The 12,189-nt window shown below is 41.7% G+C and overlaps 2 protein-coding genes across 2 annotated transcripts in view; both read left to right on the top strand.

Annotated features, from left to right (window-relative positions):
* The window catches only part of rttn (rotatin), a 79,396-nt gene extending 74,748 nt beyond the window's left edge, over positions 1-4,648 (top strand). Inside the window, exons 49-50 of the mRNA XM_088321873.1 lie at positions 59-1,468; positions 4,504-4,648. Of these exons, the coding sequence (XP_088177999.1) occupies positions 59-138 (80 nt within the window). The 3' untranslated portion in view covers positions 139-1,468; positions 4,504-4,648. The remainder of the gene's footprint in view (positions 1-58; positions 1,469-4,503) is intronic.
* cd226 (CD226 molecule) lies at positions 1,393-11,241 on the top strand. Its single transcript, XM_088321875.1, has 6 exons — positions 1,393-1,468; positions 4,504-4,839; positions 6,605-6,976; positions 9,499-9,601; positions 10,826-10,880; positions 11,010-11,241. The coding sequence occupies exons 1-6, from the start codon at positions 1,408-1,410 to the stop codon at positions 11,055-11,057; spliced, it is 975 nt and encodes a 324-aa protein (XP_088178001.1). The 5' UTR covers positions 1,393-1,407; the 3' UTR covers positions 11,058-11,241.
* Positions 11,242-12,189: the final 948 nt, after the last annotated feature.

Raw genomic sequence — 12,189 nt, forward strand, 5'->3', positions numbered from 1 at the left:
ATTCATCGGTAATCGTTTAATCCCTCTTTTTCAAAATTCGTTTTTTTTTGTACTACAGATGCTGAAAACGAGCAAGAACCGACAAACGCCTACTTAGTGAAATGCCTTGAAAACCTAAGCAGGCTGCTGTACACTTAATTTCCGTTTCATGTATATATTATCATGTTTTAGACCTGGCGAATAGGTTCGTTTTATATTTTGTTATAAGTGACAGAAAGCAACATTTTAGTTGCTTTTCTATATTCGGAATTGTTTTTATTTTGCGGAAATATTTTTATCTAAAATGGCAACTTTTAGATCTTGATTTTTAGTTGACTTTTCAAGTGAATTCTTTTAAAATAACATTTTAATTTGTTTTAATGTATATTTTTTTAAATGATATTTTTTGTACACTATATAAATTGTAAATAAACTGAGTAAGACTACAGAAACTATTCAACTCTAAATTCCATATTTTTTTAACCTAAAAAAAGAAGTTCTGAGGATGTTCCTTTTCCTCTTTTTTTGTTTTCTCTTATCTCTTTATTCCTTTTTTTCTTATGCTCTTTTCTTTTTGTTTTTCTTATTTTCCTTTTGTCTTTCTTTTTTCCATTGTTTTTTTCTTTTTCCTTTCCTTTTTTTTTTAAAAAAAAGAGAGAAACTAAATAGTCCCTTTAAGTCTCCATAGTTTGTTTTTCTTACCGCTTCACAATGAACAGACATCGTATAGTAAAATAAAACACACTGTCCCTTTATTATAAGTGCAGCCCGTGCGATTCACATACTCACTTATTAGTGATTGTATGATTTTTTTTACATATTTTTTATATATATATTTTTTTACTTTTACATCTTTTGTGTAGCAAATTTTATAAACGATATTCAAGAAGTGTGGGAATTTTTTTTTCTATGTGGCAAAAACGATTTATGCCAACCTCAAGCAGACCCTGGCTCCAGCAGGATCCAGTCCCCCTGGCTACCCAATTTTGGTAGGTTTTCATTTCTATCTGGTACCATGAGTTGAACTGTGTTTTGGGCGGGATCCGGTCCCCCTGGCTATGAGTAAACACCCAATTTTTGTAGGTATATTCTCATTTTTCTCTGGTACCATGAGTTTAACTGTGTTTTGAGCGTAATCCAGTCCCCCTGGCTATGACCAAACACATAATTTTGGTAGGTATCTTTTCATTTTTCTCTGGTACCATGAGTTGTCAAACAATTAACGCTTTTAGCACGCATGCAACATGCTCCATTGTGACAAAGGATTGTTGCTTTTTTCTCTGTGAGTTTTTTTTTTGCAGCCAGTCAAGTTAAGATGAAGTGTGCGCTGTGTTTCTGTGGCCTGAGAGCAAGGAGGAAGTGGCATCCCGGGTGCCCCTCGCTCTGCTCTCATCAATGCAGCTTTCATTCTCCTCCGCCGGGGCCGAGATGGACGTCGTACAAAAGGAGCGCTGGTACTCGGCGGCGATTGTCTTGCTTTTTCTTCAAGGTACGGCGCACGCACAGGAAAAAACTCTTTTTCTCGTTTGTTTTGCTTGTTGATATTTACATAGTCTTGCATTAAGTTGACAAAAGTAAAAACGGCAGTTGTTTTCTGTGCTTTTCCCTCTTTGATTGAATTGATTTTGAGTTCAAATTTGATTTGCTTTTACTGAAAAGTTCTAGTAGCACTCATCATTTACCTCAGTACAATTTTGAAGGTTTGAATCAATGTGAAAATCTTTATTGTTATTTACATGAATGAGATTGGACTTGGCACTCCGGAGTAAACATGTAATTAAGACTTTAAAGAGGGAAAAAAAAGAAAAGACTATCAGAATAATAGGCAGTAAGAGTTGAAGAGTACAATGGAAAATAAGAGCACTGTTGTTACGATGTACTCTTCAATCACTGCGCTATTATTATAACACTAAGCATTACGGTTTCAATATTTTTACTGACTATTATAATGTTAGTCTTCAGCAGCAACAAAAAAACAAGTCGTAAAGCATATATTTTCAGTTTTGCAGGGAAACAAAAAAGAAAAGCTTTACTCGTGTTATACAGACGCTCCCCTACTTACGAACATTCGAGTTACGAAAACAGTAGATAAGAGCATTTTTTTCGGGATATGGAAAAATTTCCGGACATTGCTGCAAGGTTTTGTATTTTGTGCACCTTTTTCCGGGTAGAGGACAGTACTGTAGTGCTTTTTTCCACCGCGTGGCGCTGTGAGAGGTAACTCAGCATCCACCCGAAGAAGAAATCCGCTTCCTCTTCCTAGTTTGGTGTAAACATTCTATACTGCAGTGGTTTTCAACCACTGTGCCGCGGCACACTAGTGAGAGATCGTCAGGTGTGCCTTGAAAAATTATCCAATGTCACTTTTTAAAATGTAAAACTTTATAAAACATTTATGAATCATTTTCTGCAAATATGTCATTGTCAAGTGTCCGTGCGGTAAAAACTGGGGGTATTATACATTATATTGTAATTGAACATACTGTTAAGTGTCATTTTATAAAATTTTTGGTTAGCGTTGTGCTGCAAAATCTTTCCAATGTAAAAAACATACCTCGGCTCAAAAAAGGTTGACAAACACTGCTATACTGTATCTCCAGCGAGCGAAGAACTTTGACATTTTTATTGGTTAATATCTCGTGCATCCATTCAAAATGGCTGCTGTAAAGTGTAAAGAAGAAATGAAAGTGGAATAAGAAAGCTTGATGCGGTTGAGAAAATGGTGGGATGGCTTTTTCTCGGCCACTTTCTACCACAGAGGAGGAAGTTGCCTAACTCTTGAAGCTCATCTCCCAAAAGTAAGTTAAACTCAACTTTATTCATCTTTATAGAGCATATTATTTTTTGAAATGTTTATTTTTAAGACAAAACAATACAGGTTATACAAGCCCTAAACATACTTATATAAACCTTAAACATACAAAATATAGCACTGAAGCAACATAAGAACAAATTCAACTTCGTAAGAAGGGCAGCGTCTGTACCTGTGTTTATGCTTGTTACGCAATTAAATCATATATGGAGCCAAAACTTGCTTAGTTGAAATTATTTGGAGGTGGATAAAACATTCCTTTTTAAAATGAAATTGAGCTGGTCAAACCAAAATTAAATGTAGATGGACTAAATGTGACTGGATAAAATTGAATGTAGGTGACCAAAACACGACTGTATACAATTTACTGTAGGTGGCCAAAGTATGCCAGATCAAAAGTAAAATTTGTGGCCAAAACTTGCATAACTCAAATTAATTGTAGGAGGCAAAATTAATCACCATGCAGTCAAATCAAATGACCCAAAACATGCCTTATTACAATTAAATAAAAATGTGCCTGATCAAGATTAAAGGTAACTGGCCAAAACTTGACTGAATAACATTAAACAAAAGTGGCTCAAGTACGCCTGTTCAAAATGTAATGTTGGTGTCCATAATGTAAATGGCCAGAGCAGGCAACACGGCGGATGGGTGGTTAGCGCGCAGCCCCACAGTGCGGAGGTTCATGGTTCAAGTCCAGATACCTCCTCGTGTGGAGTTTGCATGTTCTCCCCTTGCCTGCATGGGTTTCCACCCACATCCCCTAAAACATGCATGTCAGGTTAATTGGCCAGTCCAAATTGTTGAGGGTGTCCCCTGCCCACTGCCGGAAGACGACTGGAATGGGCTCCAGCAATCCCGGGACCCTACTGAGGATAAGCGGTGCAGAGAATGCATGGATGGGTGGCTAGAGCATGCCTGATCAAAATTAAAAGGAGTGACCAAAATGTGATGAAATGACATGTTATGGTCAGGCCATGCATAATTTAAATTGTATGTGGCCCAAACATTCCTCATTAAAATTAAATTAAGGTGGTTAAAATATGCTAAAATTAAAGGTTGGTTGCCAAAACTTGACTGAATAAAATTAAATGTAGGTGGCTAAAAAATATGGGTCAAAATTAAATGTAGGTAGCCAATATGTGACTCTTTTAACAGAGGTGTCAAACTCATTTTAACTCGGGGGGCCACACGATCAAAAGAACATTCTGTCGGGGGCCAGACTAGTAGATTAAAGAGAAAGAAAAAGAGAGATAAAGAAATAAGAGAAAGAGGGAGGGAAAAGGAGAGAGGGCGGGACAAAGAGAGAGAGAGAAAAAAGACAGAGAAACAAAAGAGATTAAAAGAAATAGAAAGGGAGAAGGAGAGAAAAGAGGAAGAGAGGAAAAAGAACGTAAAAAGACAGAGAAATAAGAGGAACAAAGAAAGAACAGAGACAGAGTGTGAGAGAAAAAGGGTTTGACAACACCGGTGGACATATTCCGACCCGCAGCTCGTTTTCCTCTTGCGCTTCCCTCAGTGTTGTCTAGCGGGGCAGATTCAATCCCTTAGCGGACCTGATCCGGCCCACGGGCCGCCTGTTTGAAACGCCTGCTTTAAAATCTTGAGATTAGGTCATTCTTACTACAAGTAGAATTTACTGGCAATGTCCAGAACCACTTTCCTTTAATGATCTCACTAAAGTCGGGTTCATTTTGTGTTCCCGAATCAAGGAGCGCTTGGAGATACCGCCCCTGAGATCGAGACGGTCACCATCCACCTGCAAGAGGACATGATCCTGGACTGCTTGTGCCCCTGGGACGGCAACCTCACCATGGTGTCTTGGACCAAAGACCCGGAGGCCGACTCCATCGCCGTTTTCCACCCGGAGTACGGCGTCGCCACCACTTACCATTACAGGGAGAGGATCGAGTTCTTGAGGAGCACGCCCATGGACGGGAGCATCTCCATGAAGAACGTCACCCACCAGGACATCGGCCTGTACCGCTGCTCCGTGCAGACCTTCCCCCAGGGCCCGTGGATCCGAAATATCCAAGTGGAGGATTTAGGTAACTGTCGTTGACCGTCATTCCGGACTACCTAGCGCACCTGATTAAAAGCCTCATGCGCAGATTTAAGAAAGAAACTCAACTTTGAATTTTGTACAAGCCGCACCGGTTTTTAAGACGCATGCTTAAACAACCATCAAAAAAACTCGGTCACGGCCGTTTCTTATATTAAATAAAATCAGCAGGGAAATGTCTAGTACAGAAAAGTAACACATTGTGCTATTAAGCAGGGTTGGGTAGGGTTACTTTAACTGGATTACTTTCAATTACTAATGGATTACTCCAATACCAAATATGCTAATAAAAGACAATAGAAACTAAATATGAATAAAATGATGACTCACAACACGTGGTAAGCTTTCTTTCCTGGCTTTGATCCCTTTGATCTCCGGCAAAACGAACATAAAATGCGACAGAAACAAAATGAAAATAAATCCAAACCGCTTGCCAACATCATTTTGCCGTTTCGTGTGTTCCGTTACTCCCTGAGGAAGCTCTTAGATTCGGACTGGGATCTTCCGTAGCGAGCGATGGAGGTGTCTGGGACGGGAAAAAACTGGTCGGTAGCCAGGGAATGGAGAGCAAGGCGTGGTCGGAAACGAGTCGTAAGCCAAAACGGGAGAGTAAACGTAGTCGGGGACAAAAAGAGATCGAAAGCCAAGAAGGGGGAGCGGACGTGGTCAGGAGCAAAACGGGTCGAAGCCGGAGACAGACGGGAGCAAAAAACGAGACAGGTGGGAGTCAGGGTCAAAAAAGGCTTGCCTAGTGTTCAATGAGGTTTGCAGACGGACTGATTAAAGGGGACAGACAGGATTGGGTACAAATACTGACAGGGAGCCAATCAGAACCCGCGGCAGTTGGCGCCAAATGAGCGGGCATTGCTGAATCACATCAGTAATCACGATAAAGCGGAGTCATGCGACTGATCTTAAGCTCTCCCATCCCTTGCGCACCTGACAACGTGATATAGAGATCAAGTATGGCTAATATTACATTAAAACTCTTTATCCAAACATTTTTTTAATCTTTCTAACAAGTTGTGTCTGCTGATTGAATATTTTAGTTTGGCAGCAGGTGACTAATCACCAGATATATTTTCTTATCCGTCTGATAATTATCGTGTACCCCTCCTTAGTTAGTAACTAGTGTCAGCATGTTTAATGATTTTCCTATGTTGTAGTAGCAATACTTGGTCTCCTTTGAATCGTTTTGTCATGTGTGCAAAGGATGGGAGAGCTTAAGATCAGTCGCATGGCTCAGGATGTGTACTGGCTGTTGTTATTGTACGATTTTTTGCTTATGAGTTATGTTTTGAGAATGTTTTTTACGCAACCATGCTCATATATGTTAAAGCCAATTTAATAACTGCTGCACTCGTTGATCAGGGTTGACAGCCGCGGACAAGTGTCTTAATCACGGCACAATGTGTTACTTTTCTATACTTGACATCTCCCTACGGATGATGAGACTTTTTACTTACTCTCGCTGTTACTGACTTCTGCCCTTCACTGAAATCATTTATTTTGACATTCAGGGCACTGGGCAGAAATTACATTGCGTCATGACTTGCACCGAAGCTTGGGAGATCCCCAGGAACAACCTGGCGCGCCTTTGAAGTTGCCGCACACCCACTCGCGAAATAAATAAACAATCTGCATCGTATTGTAAACCGCAGTGTTTAAAATGTAGCGGCTAGTAGTCAAGAAGTTACGGTGTATATTTTCTCACTCGCAATTAAAGGGAAGTGTAAATTCCTTTTTAACAGATGAGCCGCTGGAAGAAAAAGAAGACGGCGCGGAGGTCATGGAGGCCGACGCCCACGTGACCGCAAAAGACGGCAGCAACCTGACGTTGGAGTGCAAAAACGAGCGCAACGCCACCGTCGTCCACCAGGCGATGCTGGAGCACATGCCCCTCGACCAAGGGTGGGTCATCGTGGGTATTTGCAAGCCCGTAGAGGGCGGAGTTTTGGCGGAGGACTACAGTGAACGCGGTCAGGTGGCCTGCGAGCACGACTTGGCCGTCAGTCTGCGGCTCGAACCCGTGACGCCGGAAGACGCCGGCATGTACCGTTGCAGTTTCAGCACCGATACCGGCCTGCAGACCAACACGGTCATGGTCAACGTGCCGACGTCAGGTAAGAAGTTGACCTCAGTGGTCACTGAACAATGTGCTATGTAGGAAGCGCGGCGGCGCAGTGGTTAGCGCATGTGCGGCACAGTTCTGAGATCATGAGATCGAACCTTGTGTGGAGTTTGCATGTTCTCCCATCAGGTTAATTGGCCGGTCCAAATTGTCCCTAGGTGTGAATGAGTGAGTTGTCTGTCCCTGTGTGCCCTGCGACTGGATGGCAACCGGTTCAGGGAGTCCCCTACCCACTGCCCAAAGATAGCTGGGATGCGCTCCACCACCCCCGCGACCCCACTGAGGATAAGCAGTGCAGATAATGGATGGATGGATGTGCTATGTACAGTAATAGACAGGGTTGGGTTGGGTTACTTTAACTTGATTACTTTTGGATTACTCCAATACCAAATATGCTAATAAAAGACAAAAGAAACTAAATATGAATACAATCATTACATTTTGTGCAGGCTTGGGGAGTAATGGAATACATGGAACGGCAAAAATGATGTTGGCAAGCTGTTTGGATTTATTTTCATTTTGTTTCTGTCGCATTTTGTTAGTTTTGCCGAAGATCAAAGAGATCAAAGCCAGGAGAGAAAGCTTACCACGTGTTGTGAGTCATCATTTTATTCATATTTAGTTCCTTTTGTCTTTTATTAGCATATTTGGTATGGGAGTCATCCAAAAGTAATTGAAAGTAATCAAGTTAAAGTAACCCTACCCAACCCCGGTAATCCCTCCTAATACAAGTGCCTCTAAACACAAATATTCAATAGGAGTTTTATTTGGAAGACAGGGTTCCCCCAAGGTCTTAAAAACGTTTTAAATCTGATCTCATCTCATTAGCCGTACCGCTCATCCTCATTAGGGTCGCGGGGGGGCTGGAGCCCATCCCAGCCATCTCTGGGCAGTGGGCAGGGGACACCCTGAACTGGTTGCCAGCCAATCGCAGGGCACACGGGGACAGACAACTCACTCGCTCATTCACACCTAGGGACAATTTGGACCGGCCAATTCACCTGAAATGCATGTTTTTGGAACGTGGGAGGAAACCGGAGTGCCCGGAGGAAACCCACGCAAGCACGGGGAGAACATACAAACTCCGCACAGGAAGTCCGGAGCTGGATTTGAACCCACGACAGGTTCCCATGACATGAACTGTGCCGCACAAGCGCTAACCACTGCGCCGCCGTGCTGCCCACGTTTTAAATCTGATTTCCACAAATTTAGGCTTGAAAACGTCGTCGATTTTGTCCAATTTTCTCCGACTTTATTGCTCTGCGACTGATGAATGCAATGTGTTGGTTGGAAAATCCAGATTTCCGCGTTTTCTAAAATGCAGCATTACGTCGGAGATTAACCTACAGTCATTCTCTAACCGGCTGTCGTCATTGGAGTAACTTTCGGGGCAGGGCGTATATCGGCCCCGCCCCAAAACATACACAAGAGAGCCGAGAGAGTCGAAATGAGAGGGGACACGTTTATTTCATCCAAACATTCAGTCGTGTTCCAAAGTTGTCCGGGCGACAGTGGCATTTATACTGTGTTCGGTCAGCGATGACGTGTTGTCTTTCTCTCGTCGGGCGCTTAATTCGAGTTGCCCTGACCCAGACAAATTCTTATCAGTTAAGCAAATAGTTGGAGACGCCCTGACCCGGCTAAAGTCCTGTCAGTCACGCACCTTCCAAATGTTTCTACTTTCCACAATAACTTCGGAAAGTGTAGGTTCAACCTGTTGTGGTTGAGTAATGTCAAGTATTACTGGGTTCTAGCTATACCAGGGAATGAGTGGGAGGTTTTCTTTAACTGGATTACTTTCAATTACTTTTGGATTACTCAAATACCAAATATGCTAATAAAAGACAAAAGAAACTAAATATGAAAAAAATGATGACTCAAGACACGTGGTAAGCTTTCTCTCCTGGCTTTGATCTCCGGCAAAACGAACATAAAATGCGACAGAAACAAAATGAAAATAAATCCAAACATCATTTTTGCCGTTCCATGTATTCCGTTACTCCCCAACCCTGCACAAAATCGAGTCATTTTATTCATATTTAGTTTCTTTTGTCTTTTATTAGCATATTTGGTATTGGAGTAATCCAAAAGTAATTGAAAGTAATCCAGTTAAAGTAACCCTACACAACCCTGCCTACCGCCCACCTGAAGCCTAGGAGCAGGCAGTAGCCCTCTGGCCACCGTCCCCATGTCCAACATGGGGACTGTAAATAAAAAAAGGAAAGTTGAGTGTGAGGGCCGCCGCTTCCAGGACAAGTGAAAATTTGAGTATTTTTTTACCAAAATCCAAAACAACTGCGGAATTTAAAACAGGAGCGCACACAATATTGTGCTTTGTTGCTCAAGTCAAGAAAACTTGAATTCATTAAAGACTGCGGCTAGGTTGTCCCGCAGGGGTTCGGTCCACTGCATGGTCACATTTTTCATCTGGGGCCACTTATACCCCGAAGCGACTTTATACCCCGGAAATTACGATAAATGTGCTTTCGGCAATAACTATGCTTTCGTTCACAGGTGGCTTTTTCCTGTCCGTCTTTATGCTGTACGTGTACTTGGCGATGGCCACTGCTGTGCTCGTTTTACTCACCGCACTACTCATCGTCTTGTTGAAGTGCAGGTAAGTTTTTGGTTTTTCTACAGTGACTTGCGAAACTATTTGGCCCCCTTGAACTTTGTGACCGTTTGCCATATTTCAGACTTCAATCATAAAGATATAAAACTGTCATTTCTTGTAAAGAATCAACAATAAGTGGAATACATTTTATTGAATATTTTAAACTTTTTTAACAAATAAAAAACGAAAAAGGGGGTGTGCAAAAGGATTCAACCCCATTGAGTTAATACTTTGTAGCGCCACCTTTTGCTGCGATGACAGCTGCAAGTCACTCCGGGTATGTCTCTTTCAGTTTTGCACATCGAGAAACTGATATTTTGGCCCATTCCTCCTTGCAAAACAGCTGGAGCTCAGTGAGGTTGGATGGAACAGCAGTTTTCAGTTCTTTCCAGATTCTTAATTGGATTGAGGTCTGGACTTTGACTTGGTCATTCTAACACCTTGATATACTTTTCGGTGAAGCATTCCACTGTAGCTTTTGCTTTATGTTTTGGATCATTGTCTTGTTGGAAGACAAATCTCCGTCCCAGTCTCAGGTCTTTGGCAGACTGTATCAGGTTTTCTTCCAAAATGGTCCTGTATTTGGCTCCATCCATCTTCCCATCAATTTTAGCCATCTTCCCTGTCCCTGCTGAAGAAAAGCAGACCCAAACCATGATGCTGCCACCACCATGTTTGACCGTGGGGATGGTGTGTTGAGGGTGATGAGCTGTGCTGCTTTTATGCCAAACATAACGTCTTGCATTGTTGCCAAAAAGTTCGATTTTGGTCTCATCTACCGAGAGCAACTTCTTCTACATGTTTGGTGTGTCTACCAGGTGGCTTGTGGCAAACCTTCAACGACACTTTTATGGATATCTTTAAGAAATGGCTTCCTTCTCACCACTCTTCCATAAAGGCCAGACTGATTGTTGTCTGATGGACAGATTCTCCCACCTCAGCTGTAGGCCGGGTGCGGCTTATAATCGGGTGCGCCTTACAATCATTAATAAATGGTTACCGTAGTTCCAAGCATTTCCAAATTTCCTTCACTATACTTCCAGTTCATAAAGAAACAATTTCCGGCAAATTGGGGGTTTTAGGTGTCCCTTGTAATCTGAAAAATACGTTAAGTATTTGAAATTTCCCTGTGCTGGTCTAGAATGGAAAAATGACTCTATGAGAAGCTTTTCGAAGGAAAAAAAAAATGTTTTTTTTGGAAAAAATAATGTTTTATGAACTCTCCAGGAAGAAGAACAGACGGGAAGAAAGCCGAAATAGGCTTCACACATCTCATTCACACGTAAGATAACTTGTTGCTAGGCAGATTTGAGTACAACTTAGCAGTGCCATTTTATTTATTTGATTTTTTTGAAAAAGTGGAATTGTCGTAATGGTTTGTGATGAAAAAAGACATTTTTGTCACCCCTAGAGTTGGCGGCGCTGGTGGGCGAACGAGATTTGCGGACAAGTCTACTGAGGCGTAGTCTACGTGGAAAAGGGCCGCCATATTTGTAGTCCATTACGTCCATCAAAGAGTATGCCGCTTATTCATTGACTGTTTTTAAAAGGTCAGTGTGTAATATTTGAGCACTAGATGTCGCTGTATTGTGTCGTGAATAAAAAAACTACGGAGACTCAAAGTGACCAAAAACTACAAAGTTTCTTCTCATTTTTGCCCAGCAAGATGTTGGACAATTACATCAGCTCCCTCTAGGTGGGGCTCATATTAAATAAATGCATGGTAATTCATGGTAATATGATAGTGATTATAATAGGCAAAAATATATGATTTTCATTTTGTTAAATAATATGCAAAGTACAGAAATACTGTCAGGATCTGGCTCACTATTTCCCCCTCCCAGGTGCAAATCCGGGGGGAGTGGCTGGAGAGTGCCCACCTGCCCCTAATTAGTCCGACTTTATTTTATTTTTTTTAACCTCTGTGTGGCGCTAAAAAAATTCTGAATCTCCTTTTATAAGTCTAGAAACCGTTTTTCACCTTGAAAATTCCAAATTTAGGGGGGGAGTGGCCAAGAGCGTCCAAATGTGCAATTGTAAGTTTTTTTTCCCACTAGAGGGCGCTAAATAGTACAAAATCCCTTTAGATATAGACATACTGCTAGGATCTGGAACACCTTTAACCCCCTAGAGGGTGCAAATTTGGGGGGAGTGGCTGGAGAGTGCCCACCTGCACTGCACTTGTTTTTTTTAACCATAGGGGGGTGCTAAATTATACACAATGTCCCTTTAAGTGTATACATACCTTCAGAATCTGGCCCACCATTTCCCCCTAGAGCAGGAGTCTCCAACGTAGTGCCCCCTAAGGACAGCTGAGGTGGCCGAGTATCCGTTCTGAAAATAACTTACCAGTGCTGGGTCATTGTGATTTTCTAGTACAATTATATTTTTAGTGGTTACTAAGTATTTAATCGAATAAATAACCTGGAAATAAAATAATCAGTTTGATCTTGTTGGCAGCTCTCTCTGTAGACTGCCCAAAGCATATCAAAGAGCTTTCTTTTCAATTTATATAAAATACATATTAGAATATCACAACACATTTTTACATCGATTTTAACAAGATACTTTTAACAAGGGATTGTGTAGTG

The sequence above is a fragment of the Urocampus carinirostris genome, chromosome 18 (assembly GCF_059441175.1).
Source record: "Urocampus carinirostris isolate Australia breed hairy pipefish chromosome 18, RoL_Ucar_1.0, whole genome shotgun sequence".
In the NCBI taxonomy this organism is placed as follows: Eukaryota; Metazoa; Chordata; class Actinopteri; order Syngnathiformes; family Syngnathidae; genus Urocampus; species Urocampus carinirostris.